General features: G+C 43.6%; 1 protein-coding gene across 3 annotated transcripts in view; it reads left to right on the top strand.

The window, feature by feature from the left end:
- b4galt2 (UDP-Gal:betaGlcNAc beta 1,4- galactosyltransferase, polypeptide 2) overlaps positions 1–27,120 on the top strand; it is a 391,100-nt gene that overhangs the window by 279,086 nt on the left and 84,894 nt on the right. For all 3 annotated transcript variants that reach the window (XR_009514727.1, XM_059984119.1, XM_059984120.1), the window contains one exon: positions 25,408–25,595. Coding sequence is in view for 2 of the 3 variants with exons in the window: in XM_059984119.1 (XP_059840102.1) it covers positions 25,408–25,595 (188 nt within the window). In the remaining variant the exon portion in view is untranslated. The remainder of the gene's footprint in view (positions 1–25,407; positions 25,596–27,120) is intronic.

Genomic DNA, 27,120 nt, shown 5'->3' on the forward strand with positions numbered 1-27,120 from the left:
CGCATCTACCTTAGCGGGCAGAGGGGTTGCCCCGTCTTTAGTAATCCTGTGGCCCAGGAAGTCAATGGTATCAAGTCCGAACTGGCATTTGGCAGGGTTGATTGTAAGACCGTACTCACTCAGTCGGGCGCAGAGTTGACGGAGGTGGGACAGATGCTCCTGACGACTGCCGCTGGCTATGAGGATGTCATCCAAATAGATGAACGCGAAGTCCAGGTCCCGTCCCACCGCGTCCATTAACCGCTGGAACGTCTGTGCGGCATTCTTCAGGCCGAACGGCATGCGGAGGAACTCGAAGAGGCCAAACGGGGTGATGAGAGCCGTTTTGGGGACGTCGTCAGGATGCATCGGGATTTGATGGTACCCTCGGACAAGGTCGACCTTGGAGAAGATCCGGGCGCCGTGCAGGTTTGCCGCAAAGTCCTGAATGTGCGGCACAGGGTAGCGGTCCGGTGTGGTAGCCTCGTTCAGCCTGCGGTAGTCGCCGCACGGTCTCCAGCCCCCCGTCGCTTTGGGCACCATGTGCAGGGGGGAAGCCCAGGGGCTGTCGGACCGCCGGATGATCCCCAATTCCTCCATTCTCTGGAACTCCTCCTTCGCCAGTCGGAGCTTGTCCGGGGGAAGCCGCCGAGCACGGGCATGGAGGGGTGGTCCCTGTGTCGGGATGTGGTGCTGTACGCCGTGCCTGGGCATGGCTGCTGTGAACTGCGGTGCCAGAACCGATGGGAACTCCGCCAGGACCCTGGTGAAATCGTTGTCGGACAGCGTGATGGAGCCGAGGTGAGGGGCTGGCAACTGGGCCGCGCCCAGGGAGAACGTCTGAAAGGTCTCGGCGTGTACCAGTCTCTTCCTGGGCAGGTCAACCAGCAGGCTGTGAGCTCGCAAAAAATCCGCACCCAGAAGCGGTTGGGCTACGGCGGCCAGTGTGAAGTCCCACGTGAACTGGCTGGGGCCGAACAGTAGCTGCACCTGACGGGTGCCATAGGTCCTTACTGTGCTGCCATTCACGGCCCTCAGGGGGGACCCGGTGCCCTGCTGCGGGTGTCGTAACTCGTCGGAGGTAAAACGCTGATCTCAGCCCCAGTATCGACCAAAAACCGGCGTCCCGACCTTCTATCCCACACATACAGGAGGCTATCCCGATGGCCAGCCGCCGTAGCCATCAGCGGCGGCTGGCCCTGGCGTTTCCCGGGAACTTGCAGGGCGGGCGGCAACGGCGGGCTTCTGCGCCCCACCGCTGGTGGTAGAAGCACCAGTGGTCATTGGGCCGGGGGTTAGTGGGCTCTGCGGCCGGGCCTGGACTGGTTTGCTGCCGGGAGCGTGGCTGGGAGATCTGTGCGATGGATGCCCCGCTCACCTTTTTGGCGTTCCACAGCAAGTCCGCCCGGGCTGCCACCTTCCGGGGGTCACTGAAATCCGCGTCGGACAGCAGCAGGCGTATGTCCTCGGGCAGCTGCTCCAGGAATGCCTGCTCAAACATGAGGCCTGTGTGTCCCTCGGCCAGAGACAACATCTCATTCATTAAAGCCGATGGAGGTCTGTCGCCCAAGCCATCCAGGTGCAGTTAACGGGCAGCCCGCTCGCGCCGTGAGAGTCCGAAAGTCCTGAGGAGCAGGGCTTTGAATTCCGTGTACTTGCCGTCTGCCGGGGGCGACTGTACGAACTCCGCGACCTGGGCAGCTGTGTCCTGGTCGAGGGAGCCCACCACGTAGTAGTAGCGGGTGTCTTCTGAGGTGATCCGGCGAACGTGGAATTGGGCTTCGGCTTGCTGGAACCATAGGTCCGGGCGCTGTGTCCAGAAACCCGGCAGTTTCAACGAAACCGCATGAACAGAGGCGGCGTCGGTCATTTCTGGTCCAAAAATCGTTTGGACCGTCGGGGTCACCAATTGTAGCGGTGTGCTACAAGCAGCGCTAAAATTACGACACGGAGTCGGTAACTGCAGTCGAAGGAAAAACTTTATTCGAAAACTTCAGCCTCACTTTTAAGCCTCTGTCAACCGCCCCCCATGGCGAAGAGGCTCCAAAGCTCTGTGCTCGCAAACCCCCGTAGGCTATCTAATTGTGAGTCGGTTCGGATACGCTAGGAAATGAGGCGCTACAACCTCACACTTATCAGCATGAAACTCCATCTGCCATCTTTCAGCCTGCTCTTCTAACTGGCCTAAATCTCTCAAGCTTTGAAAATCTACTTCATTATCCACAATGCCACCTATCCTAATATCATCTGCATACCAACTAATCCACTTTACCATCCCATCATCCAGATCATTAATGTATATGACAAACAACATTGGCCCCAGTACAGATCCCTGAGGCACACCACTAGTCACCGGCCTCCAACCTGACAATTATCCACCAGTACTCTCTGGCATCTCCCATCCAGCCACTGTTGAATCCATTTTACTACTTCAATATTAATACCCAACGATTGAACCTTACTAACTGACCTTCTGCGTGGAACCTTGTCAAAGGCTTTACTGAAGTCCATATAGACAACATCCACTGCTTTACCCTCGTCAACTTTCCTCGTAACCTCTTCAAAAAATTCAGTAAGATTTGTCAAACATGACCTTCCATGCACAAATCTATGTTGACTGTTCCTAATCAGACCCAGTCTATCCAGATAATTATATATACCATCTCTAAGAATACTTTCCATTAATTTACCCACCACTGACATCAAACTGACAGGCCTATAATTGCTAGGTTTACTCTTAGAACCCTTTTTAAACAATGGAACCACATGAGCAATACGCCAATCCTCTGGCACCATCCCTGTTTCTAATGGCATTTGAAATATTTCTGTTAGAGCCCCTGCTATTTCTACACTAACCTCCCTCAAGGTCCTAGGGAATACCCTGTCAGATCTGGAGATTTATCCACTTTTATATTCCTTAAAAGCACCAGTACTTCCTCCTCTTTAATCGTCATAGTTTCCATAACTTCCCTACTTGTTTCCCTTACCTCACACAATTCAATATCCTTCTTAGTGAAGACCGAAGAAAAGAAATTATTCAAAATCTCCCCCGTCTCTTTCGGCTCCACACATAGCTGTCCACTCTGATTCTCTAAGGGACCAATTTTATCCCTCACTATCCTTTTGCTATTAATATAACTGTAGAAACCCTTCAGATTTATTTTTACCTTACTTGCCAAAGCAACCTCGTATCTTTTAGCTTTTCTAATTTCTTTAAGATTCTTCTTACATTCTTTATATTCCTTGAGCACCTCATTTACTCCATGCTGCCTATATTTATTGTAGATATCTCTTTTTCCTAACCAAGTTTCCAATATCCCTTGAAAACTATGGCTCTCTCAAACTTTTAACCCTTCCTTTCAACCTAACAGGAATATAAAGATTCTGTACCCTCAAAATGTCACCTTTAAATGACCTCCTTCTCTCTGTTACATCCTTCCCATAAAATAAATTGTCCCAATCCACTCCTATTAAATCCTTTCGCATCTCCTCAAAGTTAGCCTTTCTCCAATCAAAAATCTCAACCCTGGATCCAGTCCTATCCTTCTCCATAATTATGACCTTGATTCATTTGAATTCAGTGATTGGTAGATTGCCATTGTTTCTAGCTAACAGTGTTATAAACTCAGCCAGCTCTATCATGGACTCTAGCCTTCCCACCATTAGGACATCTTCAAAATTTGATGCCTCAAGAATGCAGCATCCATCACAAAGGACCTTTAACTTGCAAGACGTTCCCTGTTCAAGATTCAAGGTTTCAAGTTTGCTTAATGTAATTTCTTGTATGCAAGTGTAAGGAGAATGAAATAATTGTACTCCAGATCCGATGCAGCACAAGAATAAAAAAGGTAAAAGGAAAACACAATAATATTAATAAAAGACGACAAGTATAAATACAGGAGATACTACAGTCAGGGAGGAGTACAAGAGCTTGAAGGCACATACTCAGTATTATTTTTAGGAACAACTTCTCCACCACCATCAGATTTCTGAATTGTCCATGAACACAACCTCACTATTTTACTTTTTTTTGCACTGTGTATTTTTTTATCCCTTACTGTAATTTATATAAATTTTTAATGTATTGTACTGTACTGCTGCAAAACAACAAATTCCACAACATATGTCAGTGATGGTAGGCCTGATTCTGATACCGATATGTTAAACAGTGTTTACACAGTCCAGAACATTGTTTCTAAGATTTAGTGTGTAATTTAAATAAAACATAGTGAAATTGTATTCATTAGCACATGATATTGTGAAAGAAACCCAAGCAGAACTGTGCATTTTTTTTGTAGACTAAGAGGTGAACACATGACATCCTTTCCTACCTTGGTAATAATGTGCTGGTTAGATGTTAATTCCTTCCCCTGAGAAGAGGAACAGAGCACATTTAGTATTAGTAAACTTCTGCAAACCCTGCCTTCTATCTAGTTGTTTTTCCCTACGGTGATTTAATGGTTTTTGGGAAAAAACATTGCAGTTCTGCACACTACTGCCTCATCTTGCAAACATTTATCAACACTTAAAAGATCTAAAGTTATTCTGAAGTTTGACAGCAGCTATTGAGATAGTGTGTATGCAGCCACATTTGTCACCTCTAAATTAAACAGTTCCTCTTTTAAGGGGGAATTTTCACCTTTAACAGCCTTTTAAAGGAACTGCTGAGAGTGTTTTTCAGTAAGCAGAATTTCATGCTTAAACCAGAAGAAGCAAGCATAGAAATTGGTTGTAGCTATTGACATAGTCAGCCTTTTCCATAGGCTTTCCCATCCTCGTTTATTCCATTGTGATGGTATTGAATGCACTGGATTATAGCAAGAGACCCTTGCAGCTTCTGCTGAATACCTGTTGCATGAAATCTACATTAAATGTGTTCTTATCACATCAAAAAGCAATTCCTGGGCTGATTTAATACCCATTGGGAAACATTGCAGTTCCAGATTGTATGGCCTCACCCTGTAAACATATCTAAAAATAGACTTATTTTTATGGGTGACTACAACTATTGTGACATTAAGGGCAATTTTCTTTTGTAATATTGATGTTTGACAGCAAGTCAGCAATGCAGAAATAAAAACAGGCATGTCAACAATGTAAAAAAAATAGTTTTCTTTGTAGGACACAAAAAGATCTGATTTTGCATTTCACGTTGTTGCCTGATACTTCCTGAACCCATGACAAGCAGATGCTGGTGAGTGAATGGACAAATCTTTATGCTCTTGTTCTCTGCTGTCTTCTTGAGGCATGTGTCATCAGCAGGAAGAGGAGCTTCAGGAGCATGGGCCAGCACGTGAGTGCAAAAGGCAAAACTGAAGCAATCACAGCCATGTACAACCAGAAGTGAATAATGGATGATTCATCTTGGTTTTGTTTCTCATGTGGTCACCATACAATAGCTAGTTTCTACCCAATTGGATTCACTCTACATAATACCAAGAAATGGCAGGGAGTCTGGGATCCATCAACATTGTCTGGGGTACAGAGTCCTTCATTCTGGAAGTACCAATGTTAGTAGCCAGGCTATTGCAGGATAGATAGAGCATCAGCTTCCAAGCGATCATATGGAAAATTACCCAGCTATGTCCTGCTCACTAAAAGTGGGACAAATCTAATCTGGCAAATTACTACTGAAGGGTCTTCTTTCAATGATCTGCAAAGTGATGTAAGATGCTATTGACAGCATTCCAGTTCACTGACGTCCAGTTTGGGCCTCACCAGAACCATTCATGGATGAGCGAGCTGAGACAGAATGGTCTTGATGTCACCTGACTGAGTACAGTATCAAAGAACATCAGTAGAACTCAGGTCACTGAGCACAGCAGAAGGTGGCTATGTTGGAAACTCATCATCCCAGTCCCAGGGCATCATTGCAAGAGCCCCTCAGGGCAGTGACCTGGGCTCAGTCACTGACAGAAGCTTCACCATTGACTAAGTGTAAAATGGGGATGTTGACTGATGATTATAAACATTCAATTTGCAACTCCTGCACAAGTAAGCAGTCCATCCCCGTGGGCAGAAAAACTGAGGCAACATTACAGCGTCGAGCAAGATTAAAATCATCAGGGCAGAGAGTGGAAAGCAAACAGGTACTCAGCAGCATCTGCCTACATAAAAACATGCAGGCACGGTCAAGAAGTTCGGTTTTATTCAGACCAAACATTAGAATAGGGAGGAAATGTGATCGAAGTGAATTTGACCATGGAACAATTGTTGGTGCCAGATGTGGTGGTTTGAGTATCTCAGAAACTACTGATTTCTTGGGATTTTCATGGACAGCAGTCACTGGTGTTTACAAAGAATGCTGCAAGAAACAAAAAATAACCATCCAGTGAGTAAGTTCTGTGGCCAAAAATTCCTTGTTCTTGAGGGGTCAGTGGAGAATAGCCAGACTAGTTGACTGCTCTTTACAAGAGTGGTTTGCAGAAGAGCATCTCTGAACACACGACACACCGAACCTTGAAGTGGGTGGGCTACAGTAGCAGAAGACCACAAAAATGCACTCAGTTGTCACTTCATTAGGTGCAGGAGGTACTTAATATCGTGGCTACTGAGTGTATAATGTCTACAAAGGCTGTGGGAGGCTGGGTAACCTGCAGCAAATGTGACTCACTACCTGACTGACATCTACAAGACTATAAGACAAAGGAGCAGAATTAGGCTATCTGACCCATCAAGTCTGCTCCGCCATTCAATCATGGCTGACCCTTTCTTTTCCTCCTCCTCAACCCTATTTCCCGGCCTTCTCCCCATAACCTTTGATGTCATGTCCAATCAAGAACCTTATTATTCTTAAGTACACGCAATGATCTGGCCTCCGTAGCAGGACGTGGCAACAAATTCCTCAAATTCACCACCGTCTGGCTAAAGGAATTTCTCCGCCTCTCTGTTTTGAATGGATGCCCCTCTATCTTGAGGCTGTGTTCTCTTGTCCTAGATTCTCCCACCATGGGAAACATCCTTCTGGGCCTAGACCTTTCAACATTCGAAAGGTTTCAATGAGATTCCTCCCCCCCCCCCCCCATCCTTCTAAATTTTGGCGAGTGCAGGCCCAAAGCCATCAAACGTTCCTCGTGTGATAACCCGATGATTCCTGGAATCATCCTTGCAAACCTTCTCTGGACCCTCTCCAATGGCGGCACATCTCTTCCAAGATGAGGAAGCCAAATGCTTCTGAGAGGAGCTGAATTCTTTGGAGTTCAGTGTAACAGCCACAACTGTGACAACATATTTTAGTGACAAATGATTTCTGTTGGTCCTAATAAAAGTCATTATAGCCTACAGTGGGAAACCTTACAGATTAATTAACAAATCTGTATTGGGAACCAGATATTATTGAGCACTGGAGGAATGTAGTACAAGACCAGAAACAAATCAAAAGACAGTGTTGATAGTAACCTTTGATAAATCTTTTCCATATTAGATTTCTATTAGATGCTCCTGTTACTTTCCACATCACAACGATGCACTATAGGTTAATTGGCCACTGTAAACTACTCGATGCTATGGGTAAGTGGCAAAATAATAAGAAGGGTGTTTGGTAGGCATATACGTTTGACTATGCTGCAGGTCTGCAGGGAAAGAGAATGGGAGTGAAGGGATTGCTCTAACGCAGGGGTTTCCGACCTTTTTATACCATGGATCAAAATCAATAAGCAAAGGGTCCATGGACCTCAGGTTGGGAACCCTAGCTCTAAAGGGATTTGACAAGGGCTCAGTGAGCTGAATGGGTTTTTTTCTGCGCTATAAAAAGAATGTAAGTATGCAAGATATGATGTGCTGAAAAATTAATAAGTTTGAGAAATGTTTTTGAAAATGTGATGTGACTTGAGATCTCTGGCCAGAGGAGTACCATTTTATCTAAAAGTGAAACTTATAAGCGAGACAGGTGGTTCACTTACAGCTATCCATATGAAACGGGTCATAAGAGAATTAGTATGAGAATAGAAACTATGTTTTCTGGATTTGAAATAATTGCAAACCAGATCTGCCAAACCTTTTAACTAGCATCTATCAGGGTTGGTGAGCATTCTGGCTGGCTGCATCACTACCTGCCACAAAGGCTCCAGTACACAAGTTCGTAAGAAGCTGCAGAGAGTTACAGACTTAGCCAGTTCCATTGGCGGGGGGAGAGGCGGAAACAAGCTTCCCACCATTTACAAAATTGTCAAGAGGCAGTACCTCAAGAAGGCAGCACCCATCATTAAGACCCTTACCCTCTTCTCATTACTACCATCAGGGAGGAGGTACATGAGCCCGAGTGCTCAGTCAACATTTTAGCAGCAGCTTCTTCATCTCTGCTATCAAATTTCTGAATGGACCATGAACGCTACCTCCCTATTTTCCATTCTTGCATTATTTATTTATATTGCGTCTTATAGTAATTCTTTAGTCATGCACAATACTGCTGCCACAAAAGAATACATTGTATGACCTTTGTCAGTGATGATAAACCTGATTCTGATTTTAAATTTGAAAAATAGAAAGGAGTAGGCCATTAAATTAATGATGCTCCGTTGTTCTGCAAAATCACTTCCAGCCAAGGTTGGGGGGGGGGGGGAAGTAAAGGGGTAGATAGTTTTCTAAAATTCCTTTTGCTCCCAAACCCTCGTCAAGAAAATAATGTTAGTCTCTACTTTAAAGCAAATAAAAGAGCTAACATCTGTAGCTCTTTGGGAGAGAGATATTCCAAGCTTCAAACATCCTCCATGAAGCAATGCAATCCATCCTTTTTCTTCCATGTCTTAATGCTCATTTCAATATTGTTCCTCAGTTCCTGGAAACCAACAATGGGGAAATGATTTTCATGCTGAAAATCTTATAAGTCCCTGGACCTTCCCTATTCTAGGGAGGTTACTAGGTTCTTGATTGGCTGGGTGTCAGAGGTTACAGGGAGAAGGCAGGAGAATGGGGTTTAGAGGGATAATAAATCAGCCATGACGGAATGGCAGGGCAGACTCCATGGGCCTAAGTATTCGTGGTATTATGGAATACATGAATGTCTTTGTATCTTAATCCCACCCCCTTTACTGCTGGTCCTGACTCCACCATTGTATTGAATTGACTTTATTTCTTACATCCTTCACATACATGAGTAAAATCTTTGTTAACGTTTCTGCCTAAATGTGCGATGTGCAATCAGTAATTTATAATAATTTATTTTAAATAGAACAGTCAATGTAACATACAAATACACTCAAATCAGTGTGAGTTAATCAATCTTATGGCCTGGTGGAAGAAGCTCTCCTGGAGTGTGTTGGTCCTGGCTTTTATGCTGTGGTACCATTTCTCAAATGATAGCATCTGGAACAGTTTGTGGTTGGAGTGACTCAGGTCCCCAAAGATCCTTTTTTCACACTTGTCTTTGTAAATGTCCTGAATCATGAGAATATCACAACTACAGATGCGCTGGGCTGTCGCACCACTCTCTACAGAGTCCTGCAATTAAGGGAAGTACAGTTCCCATACCAGGTAGTGATGCAGCCAGTCAGGATGCTCTCAATTGTGCCCCTGTAGAAAGTTCGTCGGGTTTGGGGGCCCATACCAAACTTTCTCAACTGTCTGAGATGAAATAAGTCAAGTCACTTTGTCTTTTTGACCATAACTGCTGGTACATCACACAGTAAAATCGAGACAGCATTTCTCAGGACCATGGTGCTACATGAAACAGTACAAAAACTACACTGAACTACGTAAAAACAACACAGAAAAAACTACACTAGACTACAGACCTACCCAGGACTGCATCAAGTGCACAAAACAGTGCAGGCGTTACAATAAATAATAAACAAGATAATAGGCACAGTAGAGGGCAGTAAGTTGGTGTCAGTCCGGACTCTGGGTATTGAGTCTACTAGCTTGGGGGAAGAAACTATTACATAGTCTGGTCATCAGAGCTCGAATGCTTCAGTGCCTTTTCCCAGATGGCAGGAGGGAGAAGAGTCTGTGTGAGGGGTGCATGGGGTCCTTCGTAATGCTGTTTGCTTTTCGGATGCAGTATGTAGTGTAAGTGTCTTTAATGGCAGGAAGAGAGATCCCGATGATCTTCTCAGCTGACCTACTATCCACCGCAAGGTCTTACAATCTGAGATGGTGCAATTTCCGAACCAGGCATTGATGCTCTCAATACAACCCCTGTAGAATGTGATGAGGATGGGGGGTGGGAGATGGACGTTCCTCAGCTTTTGCAGAAAGTAGAGATGCTGCTGGGCTTTCTTTGTTATGGAGCTGGTGTTGAGGGACCAGGTGAGATTCTCTGCCAGGTGAACACCAAGAAATTTGGTGCTCTTAACGATCTCTACCGAGGAGCCATTGATGTTCAGTCGAGAGTGGTCGCTCTGTGCCCTCCTGAAATCAACAACCACCTCTTTTGTTCACATTCAGAGACAGGTTGTTGGCTATGCATCAGTCCGTTAGCCGCTGCACCTCCTCTCTGTATACTGACTTGTCGTTCTTGCTGATGAGACCCACCACGGTCATGTCATCGGCTAACATTATGATCTGGTTTGAGCTGTGTGTTGCAGCACAGTCATGGGTCAGCAGAGTGAACAGCAGTGGACTGAGCACTCAGCCCTGGGGGGTCCCCATGCTCAGTGTTGGAGATGCTGCTTCCAATCCGGACTGTCTGAGGTCTCCCAGTCAGGAGGTCTATTATCCAGTTGCAGAGGGAGGTGTTCAGGCCCAGAAGGCTCAGCTTTCCAATCAGTTTCTGAGGAATGGTTGTGTTGAATGCTGAACTGGTCTATATAGGCGCTGTTGTGCCTTTTTCACCATATAGATAGTGTGCACAGACCACGCAAGGTCCTCGGTGATGTGGATGCTGAGGAACTTAAAGCTGTTCATCCTCTCAACCCCAGGTCCATTGATGTCAATAGGGGTTAGCCCATCTCCATTCTTCCTGTAGTCCACAACCAGCTACTTTGTTTTTGTGACATTGAGGGGAGAGGTTGTTTTCTTGACACCACTGTGTCAGAGAGATGACTTCTTCCCTGTAATCCACCAAATTATTGTTGGAGATTAGCCCAATCAATGTAGTGTTATCGGCAAATTTAATTAGCAGATTACAGCTGTGGGAAATGCTACTGCCTGATCCACCCTCTGAGGCTGTGGTTGACCTTTTGAGCCTTAGAGGAGCAAGCTGAAGTTTTATGTTGTCTGTTGTGTGCATTGGAACGTCTTGGTGCTGGACTGTGACCAGTTAATGTGCTTTCTGGTGAGTTTGCACTGCACTCCTTCCTATTAATACAAGATTTTCAAAACATGATACTTCAAATGTAGACTAAGCACAGTTTTATGGATTTTGTAAGCAAAATAGATCCTTTCCTCCTTTATATTTTAGAAAGGAAAGCAATTATACATTGCAATAGGGTCTTAATTAGTGTTTTAATATTTTGTGGATCTGTCTTTGTGAGCATAAAATGCTCTTAAGACGTTAACCATTCAGTTTTTCCAACACAAGCCTGGATTTGAATCCATCCATTTGATCCAAGTGTACATCCTCACTCTTAGCAGTGCTGAAATCCATCTCCCAAAGCTTTACACTCTTATTTAGCTTGATTTCAATTCCATTCATCATTTTATGTTCTCATCTACAGTACTTATTAAATCATCCATTTTAAAGAGGGATAGCTTGGATATTTGGCCTTTCCTGTGTTGTTGGAGTCATCCATAAAACACTGCCCGTTTATAAATGTGTTTCTTCTATTGCCTGCTGAGTGCAGTGGCCAAATCATTAACAAATCAAATCAATTCATGTACTGGAATATGTTCCAGGATGATTGCTTAATTGTTAGCAGTCTCAAAGGCAACAAGACAAAAACAGATAATTGTGCTTGCAAATTTGCAGTGTAACTAGTTAAAAAATATTGAATCTGCCAGTCTGTTGCTCAGTTTGGCATGTTAGAAACATAGAAAATAGGTGCAGGAGTAGACCCTTCAAGCCTGCACCGCCATTCAGTATGATCATGGCTGATCATCCAACTCGGAACCCTGTACCTGCTTTCTCTCCATACCCCCTGATCCCTTTAGCCACAAGGGCCATATCCAACTCCCTCTTAAATATAGAGAATGAACTGACCTCAACTATTTCCTGTGGCAGAGAATTCCACAGATTCACCACTCTGTGTGAAGCAGTTTTTCCTCATCTCGGTCCTAAAAGGCTTCCCCTTTATCCTTAAACTGTGACCCCTCCTTCTGGACTTCCAACATTGGAAACAACTTTCCTGCATCTTGCCTGTCCAATCCCTTTAGAATTTTATACATTGCAGTAAGATCCCCCCTCAGCCTTCTAAATTCCAGTGAGTATAAGCCTAGTCGATCCAGTCTTTCTTCATATGAAAGACCTGCCATCCCAGGAATCAATCTGGTGAACTTTCTCTGTACTCTGTCAATGGCAAGAATGTCTTTCCTCAGATTAGGGGACCAAAACTGCACACAACATTCCAGGTACAGTCTCACCAAGGCCTTGTACAACTGCCAGCTTTCTCAGTCTTTTTTCCCTTTCCTAATTAAGCCCTTTGCCCTCCTCTGCTGGTCTCTGAATTTCTCCCAGTCCTCAGGTGTGCCGCTTTTTTTGCTAATTTATGTTTCTTCTTTGGACTTGATACTATCCCTAATTTCCCTTGTCAGCCACAGATGTACTACCTTCCCTGGTTTATTCTTTTGCCAAACTGGGATAAACAATTGTTGTAGTTCATCCATGCGATCTTTAAATGCTTGCCATTGCATATCCACCGTCAACCCTTGAAGTATCATTTGACAGTCTATCTTAGCTAATTCATGTCTCATACCTTCAAAGTTACCCTTCTTTAAGTTCAGAACCTTGGTTTCTGAATTAACTATGTCACTCTCTATCTTAATGAAGAATTCCACCATATTATGGTCACTCTTACCCAAGGGGCCTCGCACGACAAGCTTGCTAAATAACCCTTCTTCATTGTTCAATACCCAATCTAGAATGGCCTGCTCTCTAGTTGGTTCCTTGACATGTTGGTTCAGAAAACCATCCCACATACATTCCAAGAAATCCTCTTCCTCAGTACCCTTACCAATTTGGTTCACCCAATCTATATTTAGATTGAAGTCACCCATTATAACTGCTGTTCCTTTATTGCACATATTTCTAATTTCCAGTTTAATGCCATCCCCAACCTCACTACTACTGTTAAGTGGCCTGTACACAACTCCCACCAGCGTTTTCTGCCCCTTAGTGTTATGCAGCTCTACCCATATCGATTCCACATCCTCCAGGATGATGTCCTTCCTTTCTATTGTGTTAATCTCCTCTCTAACCAGCAATGCTACCTCACCTCCTTTTCTTTCCTGTCTATCCCTCCTGAATATTGAATATCCCTGGATGTTGAGCTCCCATCCTTGGTCACCCTGGAGCCATGTCTGTGATCCCAACTATATCATATTCATTAATAACTATCTGCACATTCTATTCATCCACCTTGTTACGAATGCTCCTCGCATTGACACAAAGCCTTCAGGCTTGTTTTGTACAACACTCTTAGCCCTTATACAATTATGTTGAAAACTGGCTCTTTTTGCTTTTGGTCCTGCATTTGCCTGCCTGCCACTTTTACTTTTCACCTTACTACTTTTTGCTTCCACCCTCATTTTACACCCCTCTGTCTCTCTGCACTTGTTCCCATCCCCCTGCCACATTAGTTTAAAGCCTCCTGAACAGCAGTAGCAAACACTCCCCCTAGGACATTGGTTCCAGTCCAGCCCAGGTGCAGACTGTCCTGTTTATACCAGTCCCACCTCCCCCAGAACTGGTTCCAATGCCCCAGAAATTTGAATCCCTCCCACTTGCTCCATTTTTCAAACCACGTATTCACCTGAAATAACTTCCTATTTCTACTCTGACTAGCACGTGGCACTGGTAGTAATCCAGAGATTATTACCTTTGTGGTCCTACTTTTTAAGTTTATCTCCTAACTCCCTAAATTCACCTTGTAGGACCTCATCCCATTTTTTAACCTATATCGTTGGTACCTATGTGCACCACAACCACTGGCTGTTCACCCTCCCATTCCAGAATGTCCTGCAGCCGCTCAGAGACATCCTTGGCCCTTGCACCAGGGAGGCAACATACCATCCTGGAGTCTCATTTGCAGCCACAGAAACGCCTATCTATTCCCCTTACAATCGAATCCCCTATCACTATAGCTCTCCCACTCCTTTTCCTTCCCTCCTGTGCCACAGAGCCACCCATGGTGCAATGAACTCAGCTGCTGCTGCCTTCCCCTGATAAGACATCTCCCCCAGCAGTATCCAAAACAGTATATCTGTTTAGGAGGGAGATGACCTCAGGGGACCCCTGCACTACCTGCCTACTGCTACACTGTCTAGTGGCCACCCCTTCTTTTTCTGCCTGTGTAGCCTTTACCTGCAGTGTGGCCAACTCACTGAACGTGCTATTCACAACTTTCTCAGCATCGCAGATGCTTCAGTATGAATCCAATCACAGCTCCAGACTCTCAATGCAGTCTGCCAGAAGCTGCAGTTGGACACACTTCCTGCACACATAGTCATCAGGGACACTGGAAGTATCCCTGATTTCCCACATGCTACAGGATGAACAAACCACAGGGCCAATCTCAGCTGCCATGACCTATCCAATACTTGCCTCAACTCTTGAAACTTTCTCCTTTGAAAGGAACTTACCCAGCCTTACCTCACTTGGAGTGAAGCTCATCTTCCACCTTTTCTCGTGAAAGCCTCAAATCTTCCATGGCCACTTTCCACAGGCCACTCTGCTTGAGGTAACCCTCTATATAATTGTTTGAGCTTCAAACTGCTTGGTCACCTGACCTCGATTGCCCAATCAGCTGCTTTCTGTGAGTCTCTCTTCAAGTCTTGATTGTTTAATCAACAGCTTTCTGCTGAGCTATTCAAATCTTGATTGACTTGATTGCACAGTCCAACTGCCAAAACTGCCAGAATCTCTCAAGTCATAAGCCTCAAATGTCCACTCCTTCACTGGCTGCTTTCCACAGAGGCTTTACTTTTCATGTGTAGCATTCCGGAATAAGATCAAAAGACATCAGAGCATAATTAGGCTATTTGGCCCATTGAGTGTGCTCTGCATTCTATCCTGGCTAATCTAATGGCCCCCTCCACTTCATTCCCCTACCTACTCCCCTTAACCTTTGACACCTTTATTAATCAACCTCTGGCTGAAGAAATTCCACCTCATCTTTGTTCTAAAGGGATGTCCTTGCACTCTGAGGCTGTGTCCCCTTGTCCTAGAGTCCCTGACTATAATCTCCTTACCATGATTATTTCAGAATCATAATCAGGTTTGTTATCACTGGCATATGTCGTGAAATTTGTTAACTTTGTGGCAGCAGTACAATATAGCACATGATAATAGAGGGAAAAAATTGTGAGTTTTTTCAATTTATTTGTGAACATATAATGAAAGAGAAAGTTAAGTAAGTAGTGAGATGGTGTTCATGGGTTCAGTGTCCATTCAAATGACCCTCGGATGGCTAAGGGGAAGAAGCTGTTCCTGAATCACTGAGTGTGTGCCTTCAGGCTTCTGTATGTACCTCCTTCTTGGTCATAACAATGGGAAGAGAGCATGCCCTGGGTGATGGGAGTCCTTAATGGTGGATGCCGCCTTTGAGAGGCACCACTCTTTGAAGATGTCTTGGATACTACAGAGGCTAGTGCCCATGATGGAGCTAATGAATGTTACAACCCTCTGCAGTTTACTTGGATCCCATGCAGTAGCCCCCCTATTCCCTCTCCATTCCAGACAGAGCTGCAGCCAGTTAGAATACTCTCCGCGGTATAGCTGTAGAAATTTGAGAGTGTTTTTGGTGGCATACCAAATCTTCTCAAACCCCTAATGAAATATAGCCACTGTTTCCCTTCTTTATAGCTGCATCGATATGTTGGATCCAGGCTAAGTCCTCAGAGGTATTGACAGCCAGGAGCTTGAAGTTGCTCACTCTTTCCACCTCTGATCCCTCTATGAGGACTGGTGTCTGTTTCCTCCTCTTACCCTTTCTGAAGTCCACAATCAATTCTTTGCTCTTACTGACATTGAGTGCAAGGTAGTGTGGTGAACTACATATACCTGTCTGGACACGCCCCCAGCTGACTGCTCCTGTGGCTCCTCCCACAGACCCCTGTATAAAGGCAATCAAGGCCTGAGCCCGGCCTCTCAGTCTCCAGGATGTAGTATGGTGGTCACTCACTGCTTGTTCCTTCTTCCAGTCAATAAAAGCCGATATCTCGCCTTTACATTTCAGAGTGAGTTATTGATGGTACATCAGGTAGTTGCTACGACACCACTCAACTAGCTAGTATATCTTATTGCTTTACGCCATTTCGTTGCCATCTGAAACTTTGCCAACAGTGGTTGTATCGTCAGCAAATTTATAGATGGCAAATTTATTCATTGTTACATAGAGCTTAAATTCACACTGACATAACATTTCACAAAGATTTCATGTTTGGGGTGGAGACTAGATGTGCCTGTCAGTCCACATCTGTACAACTTGTATTGAGTCCCTGAATGTACCCAGGTGACACTAGGAATCTAACTTATGTAGCTTTCCTTTAAGTAACTTGCTTCCTGTTAGGCTAATCACCAACCTCTCCACAGACTGACAGATCCTCTCACAATCCATAGTATCCTGCTGTTGCTGGTCACATCTTGCAACACTGACTCCCATCAACCCCCTAACTAACGCCTCATCTCTCACCAGCAAAAAACACCTTCACTTCCCACCCAGCCAACCTTGTGGATGCTCCAGGCTCTTGATTCACCAGTCCCAAGCACTGATCTCAGCCCACTGATCAGCCTGCCTGCGCATGAAGATGGTGTGGAGACCAATGGCAGGTGCAGCCAATAACATAACAGTTAAATTGCTAGACTTCCAAGTTATTGATCCCACCCTACCATGTGAGGAATTTGTACTGTATTTCTGCACAAGTGATAGCTATGAAACTACTGGAGTGTTGTGAGATCCTGACTGAATCCTGATGTCCTGCAGAGAATGATATCTGCCATTGTTCTCACCCTGGCGGCTTTGGTTGCCGTTGACCTTTTAGCAAGTGGAGGTCATGGATTTGGAAGGTGTTGCTTACGGAAGAGTTGTTGAAGATGGTATAAACCACTGCTGTTGCAGGGTTCCTAACCTTTGACCTGATCTTGTAACCATATACACATTGTAGTTATGACTACTCCAGTTCAGTGGTAACCACAAGGGTACTGACATTTTGGGACTTCTGCAGAGATACCCTGTATCTGAGAAGATTAAGCTTCATCCACCGCAACTGCTTTCCTTTGTGCTGTCTGTGATTCTACCTGGAGGTTTTTTCCTCTGATTTCCAGCTTATGAGGGCTCTTTGAAGCCATATTTAATTGAATGTTTATTTGATGCCAAGGACAATTACTCTCACTTCAACTCTGGAGTACTTTTTCAGATTCTGTTGAATTCTCAGCTGAAGTGTTCGTTTGTCAGGTTGCTCATCAAACTTAGATATTCAAGCTATTCTAACATTCACTATATGGACAAAGATTAACTGCATATTGATACTTCATAGATAATGTTACATAATATAAGAATGATGGTCAAGTCCAAAGAACATCTAATTTGAAGAAAAGCAGATAATTGATCATTTACAACTATTTGGAAAATAATAATAGAAACATTTGGTTGTCTTGTTATTGTCAATGTGCTTAACGTCAAGGGCAATCAGCCAAAAAGTAGGATCTGTGAAGAATTTAGGGAGAATTAATGCAAGATGATGAAATTGTATTGGAATTGCAATTTGCAGTACTTCAAGATTGAGCAGAATGGTTGGATATACCGTACTGTGCATCAGGAAACAGTGAGTAGAAGGAAGGAAGGAGATTGTAATCTGCACAATGTGAAAGCCAACAGGTGGTAATATTCCAGATTTCAAACTTGTCTTCCAGGATGTTTTGGAGAGAGTGCAATCCAGAGCATATTACCAATTACTGGGCTCAGGTTTGTTGATCAAAAACTACTTTCAGATTGTTGTTCTTAGAACAAAGGTCAAACTGCTAGATAGGAATGACCAGTAAAAAACTTAATTTTCCATTTAAATTTAAAGAGTAAGTTATTAAAATATAAATATTCCCCATTTAGTACAGAATTCAAAATTGACTTATCAGCTCGTTTTGATTCTAAATGTTTAATAAGGGCACAGATGCAATTTATTTTCTATGAACTATGTAATACAGTTATGGAACACAGAGCAAAATAAATTAGTTATTATTGTGATATATAAAGTGTATTTGGATAAAATTTTAATACCAGCAATGAGTAAGTGCTTCTCCTTCCTGAAATATAAAAATTTGATTGTCAAGGAAGAAAGCTTTAATTAAAAATGAACAAAGAAGGAAAAGGAGAAAACAAATAGGGGTGCACAAGTTCACAATGGCTTTTCAGAAGGTTCCCTTTGGCAAATGCTATACCAGGTTGAGAATGTACAGATTTAAAACTGGAAAAAATACAAAGGAGATGTGAGTAAAAAAAAAACATAGTTATGCAGAACTTAGTTATGATCTGGAAGTCACTGCTGTAAGAATTGGGTAGACATGAAGAAGATTTATAAGAGGAGGAATGCTACCAAAGGATTGCTCAGGTAGAAGCTGGCAGACACTTACTGAACCAAAAGGCCTCTTCAGTGCCACAACAATTCTGTGTTTCAAAGAAATGTGAAACCCAGCTTCACTGAAGATGTGAATTGTGCTATGAAAGGTTTAATTTTTGTGAACTTTCATCAGGTGACACAGTAACTTCAGATGGTTTCTTAAAATGTGTTTTTAAGAAAAATTTGGAAGTAAGTTGAAATATATCTTTTTCTATGTCTCCCCATCATCCAAGGCGGGCAGTAGTTATATAAATGCCTTGAGAAGTATATTACAAGACAAATATCACATTATAAGACTCAAGTACTTTACAAAAATGGGTACACTTTGTTACATCCGTTGATAAGTGTTACATTTATTCAGCAAATTACAAGCAAATATACACAGAGCTCCAGTCATATGATCATATATCATTTGACTTGAATGTAGCTCCTGCTCTCTTTCCTGTCAGAAGGAGCAAAGAGCATAGAGAATGGAACATCATCACCCTTTCGTATCATTATTTTTCAGAAGATAACAAAAGCTGTAAGACCGTTAGACATAGGAGCAGATTTAGGCCATTTGGCTCGAGTCTGATCTGCCATTTGACCTTGCCTGATCCTTTTTTTCCCTCCTCAGACCCACTCCCTGGCCTTCTCCCCGTAATCTTTGATGCCATGGTCAAACAAGAACCTATCAAGCTCAGCCTTAAATACATGCAACAACTTGACTGTCGTAGCTGCCTGTGGACACCACCCTCTGGCTAAAGAAATGTTTACACAGCAAACACAAGGAAATCTGCAGATGCTGGAAATTCAAACAACAACACACACAAAATGCTGGTGGAACCCAGCAGGCCAAGCAGCATCTATAGGGAGAAGCGCTGTCGACGTTTCGGGCCAAGACCCTTCGTCAGAACTAACCGAAAGGAAAGATAGTAAAAGATTTGAAAGTAGAGGGGGGAGGGGGAAATGCAAAATGATAGGAGTAGACCGGAGGGGGTGGGATGAAGCTAGGAGCTGGAAAGGTGATTGGCGAATGTGATACAGAGCTGGAGAAGGGAAAGGATCATGGGACGGGAGGCCTCAGGAGAAAGAAAGGAGGGGGGGACCACCAGAGGGAGATGGAGAACAGGCAAACAACTAAATATGTCAGCGATGGGGTAAGAAAGGGAGGAGGGGCATTAACGGAAGTTAGAGAAAGTTAGGAAGTTAATTTGATCTTTCTTTCTCCATCTCTGGAGACGGCCTATCTACTGATATCTACTATAAACCTACAGACTCTCACAGCTACCTGGACTATTCCTCTTCCCACCCTGTCACTTGCAAAAAGGCTATCCCCTTCTCACAATTCCTCCGTCTCTGCCACATCTGCTCTCAGGATGAGGCTTTTCTTTCCAGGATGAAGGAGATGTCTTCCTTTTTTAAGCAAAGGGTCTTTCCTTCGTCCACCATCAACTCTGCTCTCAAACGCATCTCTCCCATTTCACGCACATCTGCCCTCACCCCATCCACCTGCCACCCCACTGGGAATAGGGTTCCCCTTGTCCTTACCTACCACCCCACCAGCCTCCAGGTCCAACATATAATTCTCTGTAACTTCTGCCACCTCCAACGGGATCCCACTACCAAACACATTTTCCCTCCCCCCCCCCCCTTTCTGCTTTTCACAGGGATCGCTCCCTAAGCGACTCCCTTGTCCACTGGTACCCCCCATCCCTTCCCACCGATCTCCCTCCTGGCACTTATCCTTGTAAACAGAACAAGTGCTACACCTGCCCTTACACTTCCTCCCTCACCACCACTCAGGGCACCAGACAGTCCTTCCAGGTGAGGCGACTCTTCACCTGTGAGTCGGCTCGTGTGGTATACTGCGTCTGGTACTCCGGTTGTGGCCTTTTATATATTGGCGAGACCCGACGCAGACTGGGAGACCGTTTCATGGAACACCTACGTTCGGTCCACCAGAAAAAGCAGGATCTCCCAGTGGCCACACATTTTAATTCCACATCCAATTCCCATTCTGATATGTCTATCCATGGCCTCCTCTAGTGTCAAAATGAATCCAAGCTCAGGTTGGAGGAACAACACCTTATATACCGGCTGGGTAGCCTCCAACCTGATGGCATGAACGTTGACTTCTCTAACTTCCGTTAATGCCCCTCCTCCCCTTCTTACCCCATCCCTGACATATTTAGTTGTTTGCCTGTTCTCCATCTCCCTCTGGTGCTCCCCCAGCCTTTTCTTTCTCCTGAGGCCTCCCGTCCCATGATTCTTTCCCTTCTCCAGCTCTGTATCACTTTCGCCAATCACCTTTCCAGCTCCTAGCTTCATCCCTCTCCCTCCGGTCTACTCCTATCATTTTGCATTTCCCCCTCCCCCCTCTACTTTCAAATCTCTTACTATCTTTCCTTTTGGTTAGTCCTGACGAAGGGTCTCGGCCCGAAACGTCGACAGCGCTTCTCCCTATAGATGCTGCCTGGCCTGCTGTGTTCCACCAGCATCTTGTGTGTGTAAATGTTTACGCATCTCTGTTTTAAATTAACACCCCTCTATCCGGAGCCTGTTTCCTCTTGTCCTAGACTCCCCCACCATGGGAAACATCTTTTAAACATCTGCTCCATCCAGGCCTTTCAACATTTGACAGGTTTCAATGAGATCACTCCCCCATCCTTCTAAATCCCAACGAGTACAGACCCAGAGTCATCAAACTTTCCTCATTTGATAACCCTTTCATTCCCAGAATCATTATTATGGACCTCCTCTGAACCCTCTCCAATGCTGGCACATCTTTTCCTAAAGGAGCCCAAAACAGTTCACAAATATTCAAGGTGAGGCCTCACCAGTGCCTTATAAAGCCTCAGTATCACATCCCTGCTCTTGTATTCAAGACTTCTTGAAATGAATACTAACATTGCATTTGCCTTCCTCACCAACAACTCAACCTGCAAGTTAACCTCTAGGGTGTCTTGAGATCTTAAGAGTCCCTCTGCATCTCAGATTTTTGAATTTTCTCCCCATTTAGAAAATAGGGTGTATATTTATTTCTTCCACCAAAATGCATGACCAGGTGTTTTCCAACATTATATTTCATTTGCCACTTTCTTGCCCATTCTCCTAATCTGTCTAAGTCCTTCTGCAGCCTCCCTGTTTCCTCAACACTACCTGCCTCTCCTCCACCAATCTGTATATCATCTGCGAACTTGACAACAAAGTTGTCCATTCTATCATCTAGATCATTGGTATGCAGTATAAAAAGAAGCAGTCCAGCACCAACCTTTGCAGAACACCACTAATCACTGGCAGCCAACCAGAAAAGGATCCTTTTATTCCCACCTGCTGCCTCCTACCAATGCTCCAACCGTGCTAGTAACTTCCCTGTAATACCATGGGCTCTTAACTTGGTAAGCGGCCTCACATGTGGCACTTTGTCAAAGGCCTTCTGAAAATCCAGATGTACAACGTTAACTGCATCCCCTTTATCTATCCCACTTGTAATCTCCTCAAAGAATTCAAACAGGTTCACCAGGCAAAATTTTCCTAAAAGGAAACCATGCTGTCTTAGTCCTCTCTTGTCCTGTGTTACCAGGTACTCCATAACCTCATCCTTAACATTTGACTCTAACATCTTCCCAACCAGTGAGGTCAGGCCAACTGGTCAATAATTTCCTTTCTGCAGCCTTTCTCCTTTCTTAAAGAGTGGAGTGACATTTGCAGTTTTCCAGTCCTTGGTAACTATGCCAGAGTCCAATGATTTTTGAAAGTTCATTACTAATGCCCCCACAATCCTAACCCTAACCCATGCATTAGGAAGTAACAAGCAGGATGGGGAAAGGAGAGGCAGTGGATGTCATTTACTTGGATTTTCAGAAGACATTTGATGAAGTGCCACACATGAGACTGCTTAACAAGATAAAATCGTATGATGTTACAGGAAAGATATTAGCATGGATAGGGGACTAGCTAACAGGCAGGAGGCAGTGAGTGGGAATAAAGGTTGGCTGCCAGAGACTAATGGTGTTCCTCAGGGGTCAGTATTGGGACTGCTAATTTTCACATTGTGTGTCATTGATTTGGATAATGAATTGATTGCTTTGTGGCATAGTTTGTGGATGATTTCAAAGAAAGGTGAAGGGCTAGGTAGTGCTGAGGGAGCAATGTAATTTCAGCAGGACTTAGACAAATTTCAAGAATGGGCAAAAAAGTGGCAAATGGGAAATGTTGGGAAATGTATGATGATGTATTTTGGTAAAAGGAACAGTAGTGCGGACTATTATCTGAATGGGGGGAATGTTTAAACATCAGAGATGAGGAGGGACTCATGTAAGACTACCAGAAGGTTAATTTACAGGTTTAGTCAATGGTAAAGAAGGAAAACGCAATGTTGACATTTATTTCAAGCAGAATAGAATATAAAAGCAAGGAGATCATGCTGAGGCGTTATAAGGCACTAATCAGGTCACACAGAGTATTGTCAACAGTTTTGGGCCCCATATCTCAGGGGGATGTATTGTCATTGGAGAAAGTCCAGAGGAAGTTCTCAAGGATGATTCTGGGAATGAAGGGGTTAACATATGAGGAATGCTTGGCAGCTTTGAGCCCGCACTCACTGGAATTTAGAAGAATTCAGGGGATCGCATTGAAACCTATTGTATGTTGAAAGGACTAGATAGGGTGGATGTGGAGAGGATGTTTCCTCTGGTGGGGGTATCCAGGACTAGAGGATGCAGACTCAAAATTGAGGGGCAACCTTTTAGAACAGAGGCAAGAAGGATTTTTTTTTTTTAGCCAGAGAGTGGTGAATCTGTGGAATGCTTTGCCACAAACTGTGCTGGAATCCAAGTCCGTGGGTATGTTTAAGGCGGAAGTTGATAATTTCCTGATCAATCAGAGCATCAAAGGACATGGCAAGAAGGCAGTTGTATGGGGCGAAGTTGGATCTGGGATCTGCCGTGATAGAATGGTGGAGTAGACTCAATGAGTTGATTGAGTAATTCTGCTCCTGTGTGTTCTGGCCTAATCTCTACCGTTACCTCTTTTAGAACCCCAGGGTGCAGTTCATCTGGTCCATGTGACTTTATATACCTTTATGTCTTTCAACTTTTTGAGCACCTTCTCTCTTGTAAAAGTAACTGCACTCATTTCTCTTCCCTCACACCCTGCAACACCTAGCACATTGCTAGTGTCTTCCACAGTGAAATAGAGTCTTTCACAGTGCAAAATACTCATTTAGTTATCTGCCATCTCCTTGGCCCTCGTTATTATTTCTCTGGCCTTGTTTTCTAGTGGTCCTATATCCACTCTTGTCTTTTTCTATCCACCTTGATATTATTTGCTAGCTTGCTTTCGTATTTCATCCTTACCTCTTAATGATTCTTTTTAGTTGCTTTCTACAGGTTTCTAAAAGCTTCCTAATACTCTATCTTCCTGTTAGTTTTTGCTTTGTTTTATGTCCTCTCTTTTGCTATTACATTAGCCTTGAGCTCTTGTCAACCATGGATGTACTATCTTGCCATTTGAGTATTTCTTTGTTTTGTGGAATACATCTATACTCCATCTTCCTAATTTTTCCCAGAAATTCAAGCCCTTGCTGCTCTGCTGTCAGCTCTCTCAGCATCTCCTTCCAATTTACTTTGGCCAACTACTCTCTCATATCTCTGTAACTCCACTGAAATACTGCTATGTCAGATTTTACCTTCTCCCTGTCAAATTACAAGTTGAACTCAAGCATATTGTCATCACTGCCTCCTAAGGGTTTCTTTACCTTAAGCTCCCTATTGCCTCTGGTTAATTACAAAACACACAGTCCAGTGTAACTGATCCCCTAGTAGGCTCAACAACAAACTGCTCTAAAAACCCTTCTCGTGGGCATTCAACAAATTCACTCCCTTGAGATCCAATACCAACCTGATTTTCCCAATCTGTCTGCGTGTTGAAATCTCCCATGACAATCATAACATTGCCCTTTTGGCATGCCTTTTCTATTTCCCATTGTAATCTGCAGTCCACATCCCAGCTACTGTTGGGAGGCCCATATATAACTGCCATCAGTTTCTTAACTCAATCCAAAAGGATTCAACATCTTCCAATCCTATGTCACATCCTTCTAATGATTTGATGCCATTCTTTACCAGCAGAGTCACACCACTCCCTCTGTCTACCTTCCTGTCCCTCCAATACGATGTGTAACCTTGGACATTCAACTCCCACCTACAACCATCTTTCAGCCATGATTCCGTAATGGCCACAATATCATACCCAACAGTCTGTAAAAATGTAACAAGGACATCCACCTTATTTCTTATAATCTGTGCATTGAGATATAACACTTTGAGTACTGTATTTGTTACACTTTTTGATTCTGCATCCCTCATGCACTGATACTCACCCTGCTGGCTGCACTTTTGCCCTATCATCTGCCTGCTTTCCTGACAGTCTGACTGCACGTCGTCTTTCCTTTTTTACCATCCGTAATATCCCAAGTGCCTTTACTCCGGTTCCCATCCCCCTGACAAATAAGTTCAAACCCTCCTCAATAGCTCTAACAAACCTGCCTGCGAGAATATCTGTCTCCCTCTGTAGAGATATTTGGGAATTTTTTTTTATCTCAAAGGTTATCAACAGATAGTGCATACTGTTATGCTTTCAGATACTGTGTGTACTCTGAATGTGTTGGTGCATTCTCATATGGCTTCCTGCATAGTTTTTGTCCAATACATAATCTATGTTCCTAAAATTATAGACTTCCACAATAATGTTCACTGCATGCATTTTACATTTTTTTTCTCTTTCTTTTGTGTCCTTAAGCAAGGTGAAGGCATGTTCAACAGAGCAAAGTTACTGAACATTGGCTACATGGAAGTTCTGAAGGATGGAGAGTATGACTGCTTTGTATTCAGTGATGTGGACTTAATCCCTATGGATGACAGAAATCTCTACCATTGTTACGACCAGCCACGTCATTTTGCAATCGCCATGGACAAATTTGGATTCAGGTGAGATTGAAGTTAAATTATATTACTGAAAGCCAGTTGTTTTTAATGTTAAATGTATTTGAAGAACAAATGTTGTTCTTAACAATCACTGGAGCTTGCTCTCTGTAATATCAGTCTTGAATTCAAGTAAGCCTAGCAGAGATAAGTTACTGACGTACTCAGAGCAGAAATACCAGGGATCATCTCCTTCGCTATACATCTTCATGCATTAGGAATATGTGGTGGTGTGTTGGAGTGCTGCACAACTAAAAGGAACAATGTTCAACTGTTATTAAAAAAAATTATATGAAATAAAAGTACAGATATGGAATTAAATGTGCATTAAAGCATAATGAGATTGTATTTACCACTAAAAGGTGGCTTGGAGTGTTCACAGTGCAATGACTGATGTAATAGATTGAGGGGGTTGGGAGAATAATTAGAATAGTTGATCAGATGAACTGCCTGGGGCAGGAAACCATTTTTCTTTTTGTTTGTATTAATAGCCCTGTAATGCTTTCCAGAAGGGAGCTTTTGGAAAAGGCATTTTGCTGGGTGGTTAGTGTCCACAATGATTTTCCTGCCTGCTCTATTGTTTTGGACACGTGCAAATCCTGTAGTGATGGTAGACAGTTCACTGTTGTTTTTATAAATTGTGACAGAACGCTGAACCAAAACTAGGCGTTATTGGCTGAAATAGGGATGATCTCTATGATGGCAATGTAGAATTGCACTCGTATGTTCTGGGGAAGATGGAATTTTACCAGTTCCCAAAGGGAATTGCCAAGCCTTTTTGTTAATGAAAGAATGAAAGAGACAAGGTTCACCCGCATGAGGAAATCAAATATCTCAAACCTCTACATCAAGTGTACCTCTGGGTAGAGTTGTGCATCTGCATTGTATTTGTTTTTATCTGCAGCTCCATTAAGATGTTATTAGCAAAGCTTTCTAAACTTGTACCGTTTACCATTTTATGCAGCTGCACATTCTCAAGAATATTAACAGAGGATGGGTGAATGAATTGCAGCTAAGAATGTGGTAGTTTCTCTCTCTCTCTCTCTCTCTCTCTCTCTCTCTCTCTCTTGTACTTATACAAAGGATCTGTCAGTTATTTCAGGCCAAGTCACTGATGTATTCCTGACCTGCTATTATTCTGTATGTAATTTCACAGATGCAAATAATTATTTTAAAAGGGGAAATATTGTGGATCATCAAATACAATATAATGGGTAAATTAGAGAGCTGTACAAGGCCAGTAGAGAATTTAGGAGTTATAATGAGTTTTGAAATTTATTCTTGTTGTCTAAATCCTCTGATTGTCTAATACTGCCTTGTGCTCCTTTGTAATCTCAGTGTAACTGGCTTTCTTGGATTGTTTCTGCCTCTGTTTTTGGAAGCTTTTCTTAGCTATCTGATTGTGATGTTCCACTTGTGCTTCCAGCACTCCTCCTTAATGTCCTCATTACCTTTTCTGCCTGGTTGCTACTGAATGTCCTTTACTCCCCTCTACATCAGTTGTCCATTTCCCTCCACTGACCCACCGAGT

Source organism: Hypanus sabinus, chromosome 11 (assembly GCF_030144855.1).
Source record: "Hypanus sabinus isolate sHypSab1 chromosome 11, sHypSab1.hap1, whole genome shotgun sequence".
Classification (NCBI taxonomy): Eukaryota; Metazoa; Chordata; class Chondrichthyes; order Myliobatiformes; family Dasyatidae; genus Hypanus; species Hypanus sabinus.